The sequence below is a fragment of the Crocodylus siamensis genome, chromosome 1 (assembly GCF_052110815.1).
Source record: "Crocodylus siamensis isolate JL-2025a chromosome 1, ASM5211081v1, whole genome shotgun sequence".
Lineage (NCBI taxonomy): Eukaryota > Metazoa > Chordata > Crocodylia > Crocodylidae > Crocodylus > Crocodylus siamensis.
Window position 1 is genome coordinate 46,136,950 of NC_143395.1, and position 17,798 is coordinate 46,154,747.

The 17,798-nt window shown below is 40.3% G+C and overlaps 1 protein-coding gene across 22 annotated transcripts in view; it reads right to left on the reverse strand.

Annotated features, from left to right (window-relative positions):
- The window catches only part of DST (dystonin), a 486,590-nt gene that overhangs the window by 53,027 nt on the left and 415,765 nt on the right, over positions 1–17,798 (reverse strand). For all 22 annotated transcript variants that reach the window (XM_090034292.1, XM_090034349.1, XM_090034342.1 and 19 more), the window contains 6 exons: positions 17,115–17,237; positions 16,795–16,896; positions 5,869–5,970; positions 4,395–4,568; positions 3,178–3,333; positions 503–700 (listed from right to left, as the gene is read on the reverse strand). In XM_090034292.1, coding sequence (XP_089890418.1) covers positions 503–700; positions 3,178–3,333; positions 4,395–4,568; positions 5,869–5,970; positions 16,795–16,896; positions 17,115–17,237 — 855 coding nt within the window. The remainder of the gene's footprint in view (positions 1–502; positions 701–3,177; positions 3,334–4,394; positions 4,569–5,868; positions 5,971–16,794; positions 16,897–17,114; positions 17,238–17,798) is intronic.

Genomic DNA, 17,798 nt, shown 5'->3' on the forward strand with positions numbered 1-17,798 from the left:
TTATGGTAAGAGCTTATTTAAATGTTTTCATTTGGAATATTAGCCTGTATGTAGAATTAGGCTGGCAGCATATTAAATAAGAAATTAAAATAAACCAAAGAAACTCCAAAATAAAATTTTTAATTATATGTAAAATTAGTTCATACAAGCTAATAGATGGTGTATCCTTAAACATAGCCCTGGAAAGGACACACAGTATGGAATCAGACAAAGGAAGACCACAAGAACAATTCCAAGACCAACCCTCATACCTAAATCAAATGCAAAGGGAAGTTCATCCCTGGGCAGGTGGCCTGCACAATTTTCAAAGAAACTAATACAGAGTTTATAAAAAGGCAGCACTCAGGTGGCATGCACACAGCTGGATCCCAAAGTCCTTAGGACTCAGTGGTGTCTGCATTATGGTTTTGATTAAAGCCCATGTCTAATATCCATATCTGTTTGCTTAATGCAAATGGCCATTTTTGCTAGTTATCCCTTTATGTTATCATTTCCTGTTCACCTGGATCAAGGCACTCTCCAGCTGCTGTTTCCTTTGTTCTGTTTTTTCCAACACATTTTGCCAGCGCTGATTCAGAAGTTCCAATTTGCTCTGTAGATTGCTTGCTTCTTCAACAGCACTCGATTCAATCAAGTCATTTCCTGCTTTCTTAACTGCTTCCACTGTAGACTGATGAGCTAAAACATCATTTTGTAGCACCTACAGGTAAAGCACAAGAAGCAAGACTTCAAATTATAATTAATAAAGCTACCCACAAAGACTGAATCATTTAGTTGAAAGTTAACCTTAATAATAACATCAAGTTTTAGGACCTAATTAAGGCAGTATAAACAGGGCTTATGTTTCTGAATTCTGACAGATGTTATTCTGCTGTACACCTCCACTTGCACATTTCTTTGACAGTTTCTAGAAGGCAAAGCTAAAGAATGGTTAGACATGTGGCTAGGGAAGGGAGTCGTGGTGATGACTCATGGGCTACAAACAAATGTTATATTTGTCCCAGGATAAATCATTTTATCCCAGGACAAAGTGCAATCATTCAGATGCCCATGTTCATGGTCCCAGGATAAATCCAAAAAAGATTCATTGTGTAAGAACTACTAACAGTTTATCCTGGGACACTGAGAAGTGAATCTGAACTGTTGACCTAGGACTGCATCATAGAATCAATGACAGAAAAGGCACAGTGCATTCTGCTCAGAAAGTTCTGATTAGAAGAGTAATGTGTGTACATGTCAATCCTAAGATATTTTTGTTCCAAGACAACAGGTGCACAAATGTAATGTCTGTCCTTAGCTGTAGAGAAACAAGAAGTGAACGTGTTTCATTTTGTATGTTTGAATAACTGCAGAGCACTACTCTTGTAGTAACTCTCTCTGCAGCCCTTTGATTCTCAGGCTGCCTTTTTACGTAAGTCAAGGCCAAACCAGTTTTCATGATATGCCAAACTGGCCGAGCTTTAGAATTAACCTGGGAGTTGGAGAATGGGCATAATGCAACTTCCTATGAACTTCTCCAACATGATAACAAGGACTTGAATCTACCTCTCAACTGAGACCATGTTGAGCTGGCAATACATTCCAGGCAGGTAGGATATTTTCAAACACTGACAATAATTCTGAAAGTTGATGTTTTAAGTATTTGAAGTAAAAAGAATGGGCACATGGAGAAAAGATAAAGGAAAATACATGATAGCTCAATCTGCAAAATTCAAATATGAGATTGACATCCGGGCGACCTGGTTCAGACCCATCTCTGCTAAAGTGTTAGATCCTGGGAAAAAAGAAAAAGAACTTTAAAACAAGCTATATGGAGAGACCTATTAAACATACTGATTAGCAGGAAGAATCTTAGGTGGTCCTTAGGTGGGGAAACAGTATCCTATCATCCCCTTTATGCCAGTTCAAGCACTGTAGATGGTAGCTACTTTAAATTATTTCTCCAATAGGGAAAAAATAAAAAAGTTATTCACAGAAACAGATGCCTCTTATCTTTTCCTTCCTGATGAGGCTCCCCCAGGACAAGGACTATTCTTATTCAAGAGAAGGATGGTTTTCTGAGCTGAAACAGGAAGTATCACTGTGAACTCCTTAGCCTATAAACTCTGTTTTGCGGAGAGGAAGTACACTGTGCCATGTGTTTGTTGAACTCCTTGAGCACTCGACAAAGAGTAAGTAAACAAGAATGTCTGGGTGCTACTTAGACAGCCGAACACTCCTTTTACTAAGAAAGTGAAAGACCCATAGATGAAATACTAATTCTGTAATGATTTAAGTGGGAAGCATTCTGAGACAAGTCACTAAGAAAACTCTTATTTATTCTGCCTGGTGATGAAGAGGATGATGAACTCACATACTGAATCCCTTTTCAATTTTTCTGTGAAACTCAATTCAAGCTGCCTATTTTCAATATTCAGAAAACAGGAGGGATGAGCACTTAGGTTATGTGCTGCATATGAAATCTATGTGACCTATGAATACCTGCCATCAAAATATCCTGCCACATGAAAAACTGAAATCTCTCTTCTTTCTGAGAAATACTCGTCTAAGTAAGGTATCATTAACATTTGTCTCATGCCATGAAACACCGACTCCTCAGCGGGCCCCAAAATGATATAGCAATATGACAAAATAACAATTATTAGTATTTTTGTGGAGAAGTAAAATGAAGGCATAGATATTCTCTCTAGCTGTACAGATGTGTAAGTGCAGCAGGCTATATATATGTCAGTTTGAAGCAAATAACTGACATTGTGTAGATTATATTTTTGGAACCTTTCTCTTTTCATTTGTGAGGCAGACACAGCTATTTCAGGGTATAAGTGTATTTTTTTCACCCTGGTTCCAATAAGGGCCATTACAGGGATATACTGCCTTAAGGTGAATACTAGTAGTTCTACTTGGTAGTTTCCCTTGTAAAATAGTGCAACCTGTCATGTCCTCCTTCTCTCTGGCTGAAACACGGAATAATGGTAAAGAGTATTGGAAGGAAGAGGAGAGAGGATTCTTATCCACATGCATTAGTCAATATAGTTTCTAGATCTGAACTTACAATCTTAATGCAATGTCTTGAAAATCTCTAAAGAGTTATTTAACAAATACAAAGCTGTACATAAGAAATACCACTGAGATAAACATCAAAATAATGGCTCTGTGAACACTGCTATAATTACATACATGATGTTTGGCAAGTTCTATTTCAATAGCCTTAGGGTCTCCTCCCACAGGTTTCTGTTCATTCAGCAGGTCTTCTGTATGGGTCAGCCATGTCAATAACTCATCCAGAGCATGTTGGAACTGCCCCAAAGCTAACAATGCCCCCTCCAGCTTGTGCTAAAGTAAAAAAAAAATAAAAATAACAATGAAATTGTTTGTTGGCCTAATGATCTGACTGGTTTAAGGTGAACTCGATGCCAACACATCCCATAGACTGGGACACCTGAGACCAACAGACTCAATACAAATCAAAGAGCAACAGAATTATCCCAGCATAAGCAACTGATCTCTAGTTAAAGCTGAATTTGCACTTCCATTACAAACCGTTGAATTCTATGTTCAAACTACCACTACATATTCCAATACAACATATGACTATCTCAAAGACACAACTGTATTCATTATCTACGTTCTGATTTGAACATACATGACATTTGTTTCAGTTTCCTTAAACTTCTGTTTTTCAATTAACTATCTCAATTTAGGAACAAAAACTTTTTCAAGCATGGTTTCTTTAAATGTCCGTATTCCTTTTTTGATGTGTTAGTGTTTTAGAAGGAAAGCTGGAATGGTTTATTTATCAGTTTGGAAAAGAAGTGCAGCGCTCAGCACAGCAGCTATTTCTGTATCATTCTGTATGTGACATGTTTTCAACTGCCAAGTCAAACTGCATCAAAAACAAAATGAAATGAACAGGACTTTATTTGAACTTCTTGACAGAGGAAATGAGAAATAAATATCCCAAATGTGTACTAATAATAAAGGAAAATGTAAAATATATATTCTCAATTGTATTTTTAAATCCTTACAACAAAAAAGAAAAATGATATAGCTTTGTTAAAATACAGGACCAAATTCTACTGTATCTAATACTCCACCTAATAAGTGCTTAAGTGAACTTCATCACCTTAGTAGAATCCTGTTCTGCCCTGTTCAAGTCCACATAAAACTATTAATACAAAAGGGGTAGGTCTTCCTCCTGCTCACTCCTTTTTGTGACTTAATCTTAAAGCTCTCATGACTGTGTCTTAAAAAAACCAGATGAATAAATAGATTTTCAGGGACTCAAAAGGAGTGAAATACGATCACTCTTTGACATCCAAGTTCTTCGCAGTGCATAACAGACGACTTTAGTGACAAGTCTGCAGAATAAATCTCTGACCCCCAGCTTTACTTACCTGTCTGTTAATAATTTTCTCCTCTAGATTGTCCCACATCAGTTTGAGCTCTGAGAGGGGGTCTTGAACAGTGTGTTTGTCACTTTCCTCTGTTACCTTCTTCAGCAACAGTTCTGCTTGATGGTTTAGTCTTTCCATTTCTATCTGCTGTTGATAGGCCTCTGTCTTAAATTGCTGTTGTAGAGATGAACACAATTAAGTCACAAGTAACTATCATATTGTATGCAGTAAGGATGCTGTTGTTTAAAATATTCTATGTAACACTTTCTGATTCCAACTGACTCAGTAAATGGCATAGCACGATATATTTCCTGATTCAAAGTTAAAAAGAAATGTACTGCTAATCCAGGAAATTCCTGCTAAACAAGGACGAAAAATGTCAGCACCCCCCAAACATCCCCCTTCCCTTTGTTAACTATGCACACAGAAAGGTGGAAAGATGCACTTAACTGGGATGGTTTAGTCATGAATGATCCTGGCTTGAGAAGGAGGCTGGACAACTAGATGACTTTCAAGACCTACTTTCCTACGATTCCATAATATAAGAAGTTTTTCTATCACTCAGGTGTTGTGGCAAAAATGATACATACGTTGTAAGCTGAGTAACTTCCAGTTTTTGTGGTTGAAATAATGTGGTACTTTGAGATTACACAGAAACATTTACTGAAAGCTATTGAAGTGATTTTTTTTTTTTTTTAGTAAAGAATCATTTTTAAAGGGCAACTGAAGCAACGAGCTTAATACAAATTCCGGATGTGCATTCTTGGTCTTTGTGTAAACTGCTCTGCCCTTGTTCAAACTGCTGTTATCTCAGGCACATGTGTAGACACTGCACCCGAGAGTAGTTTACTCTGATTCAAACTACTGTGGAGTTTATTGATTCAAATCAACTGCAAGTCTAGATGCATCCAGTGAGAATAAGATCAAGGACTCCATACTGCCCGCTTCCACTGTCACCATTAGGTAGCCCTGTTTCCTATTCAAAGCACACCTCAGCCTGCTAGTGTCACAGCTATAATGAATCATATTTCCATAGAATGGAACTTGGGACTTTTACTTCAGACCACAGCGGGATCTGGTGGAAATTATGCAATTTTAATTTGTGTATATCGCACAGTGACAGGCATTCAGGGCTTTGCAGCCAATTACCCACCCACTTTTCCAGAGACAGGTCAAGTGACCCAAAGATGACTGATGAAGGGAAAAAATAAAAGATAAATAAAAACAACCCTTAAGTAGCCTTTTGAAGGAAATGAGTATTGTAACTTTGGGGGTGGGCAGGACAGTTATAGGTTTTTTGGTTATAAAAACCTATTTATTTGGGGGAGGTGGTGGTAATCTAGTCCTACACAAGAAAATCAGAAGCAGACAATTTCATCCATAAACTTTGCTTATAGTAAAACTTCATGATGTTTTAAACTTCTTGTATAACCATGTTTTGTTACAGTTTAAAACAAAGTTAGATAGTTCCTACCTTCAGTTCCTCAGTTTGCTGCTTCACTGTCTCTAGATCTGTTCCAACTGGTGACATTGAAGCTAATTTACTACCAGCAATATCCACCCAATCAAATATTGCCTGAAAAAAATCACAGTAGAAAATTGTAACATAAAGACAGATGGAAGGTATATGGTAAATTAAATTAAATATAATACACTGATATTGTCCTAGTGCAGTAGACAATTTCATTATTTCCCTCAAAAGAAAATTATTTTTTATAAAAAACCATATACCATTAAAATTGTTTTTGACAATTCAAGCCTGTAAAAAGTACTTATAGAAAGTACACCAAACATAGGAGTTACTCAAGCATAAATACTGCAAGATCTGACTGACAGGGTTCCTCCAGACATGGTACGTATGATGGGATTAGATATACAATCCACACAATCACACTTCCTGCCATGCCACACGTGCATGGCAGGAGGCATGATTGTGGGATTGCATATTGGGTCCCACTGATGACACGTTATTACTAGGGACCTACTGAAATCATGATTGCGTGATTTTTGCAGAAACCACAATTTTGCACAGACTCTAAGAAAGAGTGTGGACTCCACGAAAACTGGCAGGCTCACTGCAAAAAAACAAAAAATGAAAAAAAAAAGAAAAAAAAAACTTACTGGCAAGCAGAGAAAAAACTGGGAAGCAAGCACAGGGGGAAGGCAGATGGGGAAGAGTTGGCGTGGAGCAGAGAGGGGAGGAAGGAGGGAGGCAGGGCAGGGCTGCTTGCACCAGAAGCCCTCCTGACTCTGTCTTGCCCCAATGCTCCAAGACTACAGGGCTTCCAGGCCTTTTCTCTGCTTGCCAGCAACTTTTTGGGTTTTTTTGCTTTTCAGTGAGCCCTCCACAATGGCAGAGCTCACCACTTGAGGACAGCCCAAAACCGCAGCTTAATTACCCTGATTAAGCCCAGGAAAGTCATTAATTCATGAGTTATCAAGTGTAAGTTAATGGCTTTCTAGGGCTTAATTAGAGTAATTAAACCATGGCTTTGGGCCATGAGGCAATCTGTGGGGAGGAGCAGGACTGCTGAGGCCCCTTGCCCAATCAGATGTGGGGAGGAGGGGCCAGCTGCACTCAGCCCACAAAAATGGCAGCTAGTCCCAGGATATGCCTGCAAAATTAGCTGACTGCTTCCTCAAGTTCAGTATTATTCCTTATTACCAGTGCGGGGGGAGCTAGGGTTTATGATCCTGCACTGCCAAGTAGCAAGCACCTGTGTCACAGCTATAATGTGCAGTAAACTGCTCCCACAGGGTGTACACCATGCATTCCCTTAGCTGGGACCCCGGTCAACTGACTGGGCTCCCAGCTGCAGCTGGGTGCCCCATCAGCTGACAAAGCCCCTAGCCACAGTTGTGTATCTGGCCACATGCTCAACTAATGGTGCGACAGAAACCAGCCACAAAGTTATTACACATTTTTTGTGGAACAACCGCATGGCTTATTCCTCTTTTTATCATACCATTAATTGAGTGAACACGTGGCCCGGTTATAAACTGGTTAATCACACCTTAAGCATAACATGTGGCAGGGGCCTTATTAAGAGCAACATTCTTCCACTGTTTCACATGTTAAACATTATTTTGAGACATCCCATACCAACAACACAAAGCCATCTTTGCTTTATTTTTTATCATAAATAAAAATGTTTGGCTGTGTGTAGTTCAGTAGAAGAGTGGAAGTGTCACTTTTTGTTTATGCCACCCTAGTAACAGGATGCAAGCCTTATTGTACATTCCTGAAATAATGCGGAGCAGCCTCAAGGGTGCTCCACTTCACACAAATTATCAACAACACCTTAAAACTATATCAGCAGCTGGAGAACTGCAGTGGCAGAAGAATTCCTCAGCTATGTTCTGCTTTTATTGGCCCTTATGTTTTAATTTTTGCTTAGGTGTGCTTGTGGTAGCTTTTGGCTTCTGAACTACTGCCCCATGAAGGAGAACCTTCCACTAGCAACAGCAAGAGCACACCACAGATCCATCCCAAATAAAAATCTGTCCATAATATTTTTATGTTCTTTAATGACATAAATAATGTAGTGTAGCTATTTAATCACCATTTATGATATTTTTATACAGAGCGCTTAGGCTGGTGTAATAGCTCTTGTGTTCATAGGAAATGTGAAATGTCTGAACTAATGCCAATATTCTGTATGTCACACTATCAGTCTTCCAAGCAGTAAATGCATGATACCATAAACCATATCAGGCATAATCAAGTATTCAGGGCTAAATATTTAGTGAGGTATATTCACACTCAGAAAAATTGTTAACAGAAGTTTTTGCTTGATCTGCACAAATTGCTGTTGTAGAGATGAACACAATCATTTAGGTCACAAATAACTATCATACTGTATGCAAATAAATGAAGTAGTGCAGCTATTTAATTACCATTTATAACATTATTACACAGTGAGTGCTTAGGTTTGTGTAATAACTCTTGTGTTCATAGGAAACGTGAAATGTCTGAACTGGTGCCAATATTCTGTATGTCACATTATAAGTCATCTTGTAAGTAAGATGATCATTTGTCTTGAAATAAGGGCATATGAAGTTACATTTTAACGTTTATAATCAATAAAAGCAAGAATTCCAGTGAAGGAAAGGAATATGTTTTGAGCCAATCTGCTTTAAAATAATTTTATATGGGGTAAGACATTGTATCTGTCAATTGTCCAACCTTTCTCTGACAGGATTATGAGATATAGTTAATGGTTTAAACTCAAATAATAAAGAAAATATATATTATATAGAGACAACAGTGTTTAAAAAGGGGGATGGAGAGTTTATCTGTTGATTTCTAAAGTGAAATATCTCAAACAAGAAGTATTCTGCATGGATAACATAATACTATGAAGAACTAGATAGACTGGAAATGAAGGTACACAATGAAATCTCCAAGTTCGCAGATGATAGCAAATTATTCTGGGTAGTCAAGTCTCAAGCTGATGGAGAACAGCTGCAGAAATATCTCACTAAGCTGACTGAGTGGGCAAAAAAAATGGCAGATGAACCGCAACGTTGACAAGTGCAAGGTAATGCACATGGGGAAATAAAGGTCAGCTATACATATGCACTGTTGAGTTCTAAACTAGCTGTTACAACTCAGGAAAGAGACCTTGGAGTCACTGTAGATAGTTTTCTAAAACTGTCAGCTCAATTTGCAGTGGCAACCCAAAAAGCTAATAAAATGTTGGTTATCTTTAAGGAGGAAATTAAAAACAAAATAGAGAATATCATGCCATAAACAAATCCATGCTGCACCCATATCTCAAATACTGTGTGCAGTTCTGGTCTCCACATCTCCAAAAGGACGTAGTAGAATGAGAAAAGGTACAAAGAAGGGCAACCAAAATAAGGGGTCTGCAACCATTGCCATACCAGGAGAGACTAAAAAGGCCAGGACTCCACTTTGGAAAGGAGAAGGCTGAGGGAAGCTATTTTAGATATAAAAATCATGAAGGGTGCAGACCAAGTAAACAGGGAATTGTTGTTCACCAAGTGCCAGAATACAAGAACTAGGGGGCACCCACTGTAATTAGTAAGTAACAGATTTAAAAGCAACAAGAGAGCCATTTCACCAAATAGTTAACTTGTGGAATGCATTGCCACAGGAGGTGGTAGAGGCCAGCGCTTAACCAGGTACCTAAAGGAAGTGGATAGATTCATGAATGGCAGATCTATTAATGGCTACTGAACAGTGGTTGGAGATGCTTCCTCTGTTTTTTTTAAAGCAATAATTGTGGATGGCAGGGAGGGTACTTAATAAGGGATAGATCACTCTAGATATCCAATTCAGTGCTCTGCCTCTACAGTCTCCACTTCTACCACTGTCAGCGACAGGATACTGGGCGAGCTGCATCACTTATCTGACCCAGCATGGAACTTCTCATGCAGTATATTAATATGCATTTTATTTTAGAAAATGAAAAATGCACACTCTTGTACTTATTGCTTACATAAAAATGTATGAATATAGAAGTTTCATAGTTTCTAGGGTCAGAAGGGACCTGAGTAGATCATCTAGTCTGACCCCCTGCCATGGCAGAAAAGAGTACTGGGGTCAAACAACCCCAGCAAGGTGTTTATCTAACCTCCTCTTAAAGACCCCCAGGGTAAGAGCCAGCACCACTTCTCTTGGAAGTTGGTTCCAGATCCTAGCCACCCTGACAGTGAAGTAGTGCCTCATGATATCTAGCCTAAATCTACCCTCTGCCAGCTTGTGACTGTTATTCCTGGTCACTCCTCGCAGTGCTCGGGGGAACAGGGACTTCCCCAGTGCCTGCTGATCCCCCCTGACTAGTTTGTAACAGGCCACTAGATCCCCCCTCAGCCTTCTCTTCTGGAGGCTGAACAGGTTCAGGTCCCATAGCCTCTCCTCATAGGGCCTGCCCTACTGCCCCCTGATTATGCGAGTGGCCCTCCTCTGGACCCTCTCCATGTTGTCCACATCCTTCTTGAAGTCCGGCGCCCAGAACTGGACTCAGTACTCCAACTGTGGCCTGACTAGTGCTGCATAGTGGGGGAGGATCACCTCCTTGGACCTGCTAGAGATGCATCTGTGGATACATGACAAGGTGCAGTTGGCCTTCCTGACTGTATCTCCACACTGCCAGCCCATGTTCATCTTGGAGTCAATGATGGCTCCAAGATCCTTTTCCGCCTCTGTACTGACAAGAAGAGAGTTCCCCAACCTGTAGGTATAGTGCCGGTTGTTCCTCCCCAGGTGCATCACCTTGCACTTGTCAGTGTTGAATCCCATCCTATTCTCATCTGCCCACCCCTGTAACCTATCTAGGTCCGATTGTAGCCTATTCCTCCCTTCTAGCATGCCCACATCCCCCCACATCTTAGCGTCATCAGCAAATTTGAACAGGGTGCTTTTTACACCCTCGTCCAACTCACTGATGAAGATGTTGAACAGCGCGGAACCGAGTCCCAAGCCCTGCGGAACCCCACTGCCCACATCCCTCCAGGTCGAAAATGACCCATCCACCACCACTCTCTGGAAGCGGGCCTCCAGCCAGTTGGCGACCCAATTGACTGTGTGGGTGTCGACAACACAGTCCCACAGTTTCTTAATGAGAACAGGGTGAGAGACAGTGTCGAAGGCCTTCCGAAAGTCCAGGAAGACTATGTCCACTGCTACCCCTGCAGCTAAGGATTTGGTGATCTGATCACAGAAGGCCACCAGGTTGGTCTGACAGGACCTGCCACCTATGAACCTGTGTTGGTTGCCCCTAAGCATGAAATCCCTTGCTGGCCCCTCGTGGATGTGTGCCAGAATAATATTCTCAAACAGCTTGCCTAGGATCGAGGTAAGACTAACTGGCCTATAGTTTCCTGGGTCCTCCTTCTTCCCGTTTTTGAAGATGGAAACCACATTGGCCCTCTTCCAGTCCTCTGGCACCACACCAGAGCACCACGAGTGCTCGTAAAGCCGTGCCAGGGGTCCTGCAATGACCTCAGCCAATTCCTTTAGTACTTTAGGGTGGAGATAGTCTGGATCGGCTGACTTAAATACGTCCAGTCCCTCCAGAAGTTCCCCAACTAGTTCCTCACTAACCTTTGGCCTAGGTGTGCCTCCCCTGGGGCCTGAGGGGGGCCCAGAGGGTGGAGGGGTGACTGTTCCGGTCCCTGCTTAGGAAGATGGAGGCAAAGAAATTGTTAAACATGTTGACTTTGTCGTCTGGTGTGACGACCAAATTTCCTAACGTGTCCTGCAGGGGCCCCACATTACCCAGAACCTTCTTTTTACACCCTAGGTATTTAAAAAGATTTCTTATTGTCCTTAATCTGGTTCTTTGAGTTTGTCTTCCATCACAGAAATACTGCAGCGCTGGGGATTCAGCTTATTCTATTTGTTTTTTTCCATCCTTTTAGATCACGTAAACATCGTGACATGGGATCAACACACATGTTGTCTCAAGTCTTGAATATCACAATGGAATGTTATCTTTTAACAGAAATACCATGCAAATTGTGTGGTAACAAATAAAAGGAAATCTGCTCTCTCTAGTAATAAACAATGAAACTATAGTAGAAAAGCATTAATCCACTGGATCATACATGTACATGTAAGAGGTCTAGTCAGATGCCTGATGAATCTGTCTGTGGCTGACCAGCCCAATTTGAGAGTGACATAGCTTGTTACACGTTTCACAGATCCATATGTTGTCTACGTTTGAGTACAAATATACAGCATGCTGCTTTCTTCCTTCTCACTTTGCTTTCATCCTCTGGATCAAAGCTGCTTCATACGTTGAGCTGCACCCAGTGCCAGATGTTCCCTCCATATTGAACAGGGTTCTGAGCACTCCTCCCAGCTTTCTACACTGATGTTGAATGACTTCATATATATTTTTTGCACACTGTGTGTCATAGAAGGTGGCCACAATTTCTGGAGGCATATTAAATCTCACTGTACAAAATATTCTTGGAGTTACGGTCTCCCTTTCTCCTGCCATGGCTGATCCATTGCAAGTCAATTTCTTCTTGACAGTGGTTTCTAGGTATGTCAGTCCTGTGTGCTCCAATACCCCTGTGTTTGGTATTTCGTCTTCCCACTTTATTTCAGGATCTTATGTACACATCGCATATGGAAGCTGTTCAGTCTCTTGATATGCCTAGCATATGTAGTCCACATTTCTGAACCATAAAGCATGGAAGGCAGCATATAAGTCTCATAGATTCGTATCTTTACCTTTAGCTGACAGTTTGCTATTATTCCATGTAAACCTCTGTAATTACCCGAAATTCTTAGCTGCTTTTCTGATTCCGTTAGTCAGCTCAGTCTGAAGGCCAAGATTTCTGATGATCTTAGAATCCAAGTAGCAAAAACTCAACGACACCAAGAAATTTACCCTCCAGAGTGATGCCAGGGATTGGTTCTTCTACCCCCTGGTACATGATCACAGTCTTCTTGAGACTAATTGCCATCCTGAAGCTCTTGCAGGACTCAGAAAATCTGCAGAAGAGATTTTACAGGGAAGATTCACTGCTGGCAACCAAAGCCACATCCTCTGCAAACAGGAAATCTCTCAGGATCAGTTCTTGCACCTTTGTTTTCACTCTAAACCTCGTGATGTTGAACAAAGCTCCGTCTGATCTGTTCAAAGATAAATATCATCACGGATGACCTTGAATGCATGAAGAAGCAGGAATGAAAAGTAGATGTTAAAAAGTGATACCCCTGTAGCACTCCACTGTTGATGTCAAAGACATTTGATTCTTTGTTTTCATATACTACAGTTGCCTTCATAACTTGATGTAATGAGTGAATGATGTTCAACAGTTTGGGGGGGATGACCCAGTTTCTTCAGAACAATAAGAAGGCCCTATCTGTTGACTGTATTAAAGGCCTTCATCAGATCAATGAAAGGTAGGTACAGTGGCAGTCATTTTTCTCTAAACTTCTCTTGCAGTTGTTTGAGTTAAAAATATATTAATGGTGGAACATCTTGAGCAAAGACTGCATTGACTTTCAGGACAGATTATTTTACCTAGAGACTGCAGTCTGGGGAGCATGATGCAAGTGACAATTCTTCCAACAATGTTCAACAGGGAGATACTTCTATAGTTGTCACAATTGTTTCTATCCCCTCTGTTTTTGTATAATTGTACAAACCAAGCATCTTTGAAATCTTGTGGTACCACATCCTCTTTCCAATAGAGCAGTATAACTTCATGAAGATTTCAAAGTCATTTGTCATTGGCACATTTATAGATTTCAGCAGGCAAGCAGTCATTGCTGGATGTCTTGTTCCCAGGAATTGATTCAATTTCTTTCCGCAAATCTTCTAATGTATGCTCATTGTATAAATTCATCATAAGGTTGAACTATGCTAATCTTTTCAGCTCTTCATGTTTGATTTCAGTCTAATTGGGGTTCGTAATTCCATAATACTTAATGCAACACAAGTTGTTTATCAGTAATGACATTTCCACTTAAATCTTTAAGCGGAGTTGTTTTCTTCTTGACTGGACCAGCTGTTCATTTGATGCTTTTGTACATTACACGACTATCATCTATGTCAACTGCTTTCTGAATATCACCACAGAGTTTAAGCCAAAAATCTTGGGCACACCTCTTAGCCTCCTTTTGCATTTCTTTTTGAGCCTTTCTCAGATTTTCTACGGTTATGGTGTTGGAAGATTTCTTACAGTTGGTTAGCACTGTCCTTTTGTTCACAACTAGTGGTAGAAGGGTTTCAGAATGTTCTTCAAACCAGTCTCCATTTTTCTTGTATTTTTTGCCAAGCGCTGTTATAACAGCATTGTACATGTTGCTTTTTAAGCTTTCCCAAGCCTCAGTGGCCAAGTTGTTAGGTAAAATTGCATTCACAACTTCTTCATTGAATAGTCTGCATTTTTCTATTTCTTTAGCTTGGCTGATGTCTGAGGCTGACTGGTAGTTTTGATATGGTGGATTTTTTTGACATTGATTCTGACTTTCCAGCAGACTAAGGTGTGGTCAGTGTCACAGTCAGCATTATGATAAGATCTCATATGCAAGATTCTTTCAGGTGCTTACACCTGGTCAGTATTATTCATAGATTTCAAAGACATTAGGGCTGGAAGGGACCTCGTAAGATCATCAGGTCCAACCCCCTGCCCAAGGGGCAGGAAGTCAGCTGGGGTCAAAGGATCCCAGCAAGATAAGTGTTGAAATGTTTCTTAAAAGTGTCTAGAGTAGGTGCTTGTACCACCTCTGGGAGAAGTCTTTGGGGGCTCGGACAGTAAAGAAGTTTTTCCTTATTTCCAGCATAAAAAGGTCTTGCAGGAGTTTGTCATACTTTGCGGTGCGCTGATGAACAAGCATTCCCCCAGTTCCTGATGCACACCCCTTATGTACTTATAGGCTACCACCAAGTCACCGCTGGGTCTGCACTTCTCCAGGCTGAAGTGTCCCATAGTTCACAGCCTCTCTTCATGAGACCTGTTCTCTTGCCCTTTAATTAAGACTGTGGCTCTCCTCTGGACTCTTTCAAGCTTCTCCACGTCCTTCCTGATTTGTGGAGCCCAGAACTGGATGCAATACTCCAGCTGTGGCCTCACCAAGGCCAAGTACAGTGGGAGGATGGTATCCCGGGTCTTGCTTGAGATGCATCAGTAGATGCAAGCTAGAGTTTTGTTTTCTTTGCCAGCTACAGTATTACATTGGTGGCTCATGTTCATTTTGTGGTTAATCACGACCCCCAAGTCTCTTACAGTCATGGTGCTAGCAAGTATAGCATTAATGAGCCTATAAGTGTGAAGTGGGTTTTTTTCCCCTGAGGTAGAGCACCTTGCATTTCTCCGTATTGAATACCATCAGGTTTTCATGTGCCCACCTTGCAAGCCTATTATGGTTGGCCTGGATCACCAGACTATCCTCAAGTGCGCCTACTCTTCGCTGAAGTTTGGCATCATCAGCGAACTTAGCTAGTCCACTTCTGACACCAGTGTCCAGATAGTTTATGAAGACATTAAAAAGAGTACAGGTCTGAGAATGCAGCTTTGGAGGACACTACTAGTCACTGAGTCCCATGTTGATTTGGTTCCATCAGTTCCTACTCTTTGAGTATGACCTTGGAGTCAGTTCCCCAACCATCAGACTGTGGAGTAGTCGAGGCTGCAATTGCCCATTTTTTCCATGAGGACATCATGGGACACCACATCAAAGACTTTTTTAAAGTCCAAATATATTCTATCAATCTCTTCCCTTTTGTTCAGGTGATATGTCACCTGGTCACAGAAGGAAATGAGATTGGTCAGGTAAGACCTACCCACAACAAAACCAAGCTGGCTATCCCCCAGAATGTTTTCTTCTGTTAGCCTGTCAAGAACGGTTTATTTGATAATTTTTTCCAAGATCTTCCTAGGGACTGAGATCCAACTGATTGGCCTGTAGTTTCCCAGGTTTTCTTTCCTCCCTATCTTTAAGATAGGTACCACACTGGCCCTCTTCCAATCTTCAGGTACTTTGCCCGAGTATCATGAGTTCTCAAATATCCTTACCAGTGGCTGCGCAATGATGTCTGCTAGTTCCTTTAGCACTCTTGGGTGCAATCTATTCAGACCAGTTGACTTGTTGGGGTCCAGCCTCTCAGGTGGTTCCCTCACAATATCCATGCCAATGGTGGGCATATATTCATTCTTAACCTGGTCATCCCGCATCATGTTAAGCAGGGTGGTCCCTTTGGGCTAGTTAAAAACTGACACAAAGTAATCATTAAGCAGACTGGCTTTTTCCTGGGTGTTGGTAGTCTGCTGCCCCAACTGGTTTGGCAGGGGTCCAGTGTTGCCCTTGTTTTATTTTCGACTCCCCACATATCTGAAGAAGGACTTTGTATTGTTCTTGATTCATGTAGCCAGGTGGAGTTCAGTTGCAGCTTTGGCTTCCCTAGTTCTCTCCCTGCAGGTGCAGACCAGTGCAGGATACTCCTTAGTGGTGTGTCCTGTCTTTCATCCTTTATAAGCCTCATTTTTAGATGTAGGATGTCCATGAGTTCCCTATTGAGCCAAGGGGGTTATTGAGCCCTTTCACCACTTTTCCTATGGGTGGATTAGATCTAATTGGTGCCAGTCCCCTGATCTTGGATGTTTCCACGATGTCTTTCTTGTGATTTTCCCAGTGAAGTAGGTGTTGTTGGTAACACATAGATTTTGACTTGAATACTATAATGAAACTATAACTCGAAATCTAAACCCACTGTGACAGGTAAACAATCCGACAAAGAAAGTTATTTAATATATGTATTCTGTTAAACATAACATCTGGGAAAACCTAGACACATAGAAGAAAATTCAAACCAGGATGACATTTCATAACAGCTATCTAATAATATACTGTTTTGCTGAGACAAAAAAATTTCCTACTCAAGATTTGTTAGATATATATTAACCAGCTTACCTGAAGCCCATCTTGGTACTGAACAGCTGCTTGCATGGCTTCATCAAGTTTGTCGACCCGTTCTTTCCATGCTTTGTTTACAGTATCCCATGCAGAATTCAGCTGCAGTTTAAATGATTAAATATTTCAATCATAATTCAGGTATTTCAGGATCAAAATCTGCTCTCAATAATCACAATTTTATTGTTTACTTCACCTTGTAAAGAATTCTGGACCAAAATCTTTAATTTATATCATTGCAAATTATTTTTGTGAAGGATATATTCTATAGTTAAAGTACATTATAATACATCAGCCTTAAATATTTACATTTCTACTACCTCATCTATACTCTTATTGACAATGGGTTTGTCAGGTTCTCCACAAGCAGCAATTAGTTCAGAGCCAAGAATTACAACTGTATCTAGTTCTTCTTGCAATCCATCAATTTCTTCTCTGATAGCCTAAAAAAAGGAAAATAATACATCATTAATACTGATAAATTTTAATACTCCAGAATGCAGGTACAGTTTGTTTAAGACAACATCAGAAACCCAGATTTTCATTTCCATTACATTGTTGACATGTCATATTCTCTGCTTCTTTCTCTCCCTGGGAGAGAGAAGACCCTGAAGTAAAACTTAGATATCGAAAGGTCATTGCAAAAAAAAAAAAACCTTATTGTAAATTAAAAGTGAGGTTATAAAGAATAAGTTACTCTGTAGAAAAGTAATACTCCCCCCCCACAAAAAAAAACAGCTTAGAAGACTATAATGATTTATGCTACTTCAACCGGAATTTTTGTCAGGGGTCACTATTTCTACTTCTAAATTGTTATGTTATAATCAGTGTCACTGATTTCAGGCTTAGACTAAGCCTTTTGTTTAAATGTGTTCATGGAATCCACAATTTTTTTTGACTTACTCCAATTTCAGTTATACATATATGTCATATGCATATACGCAGGCACTCATACATACAAAGATACACATACATATGAAACCAGTGATACATATAAGTATCTA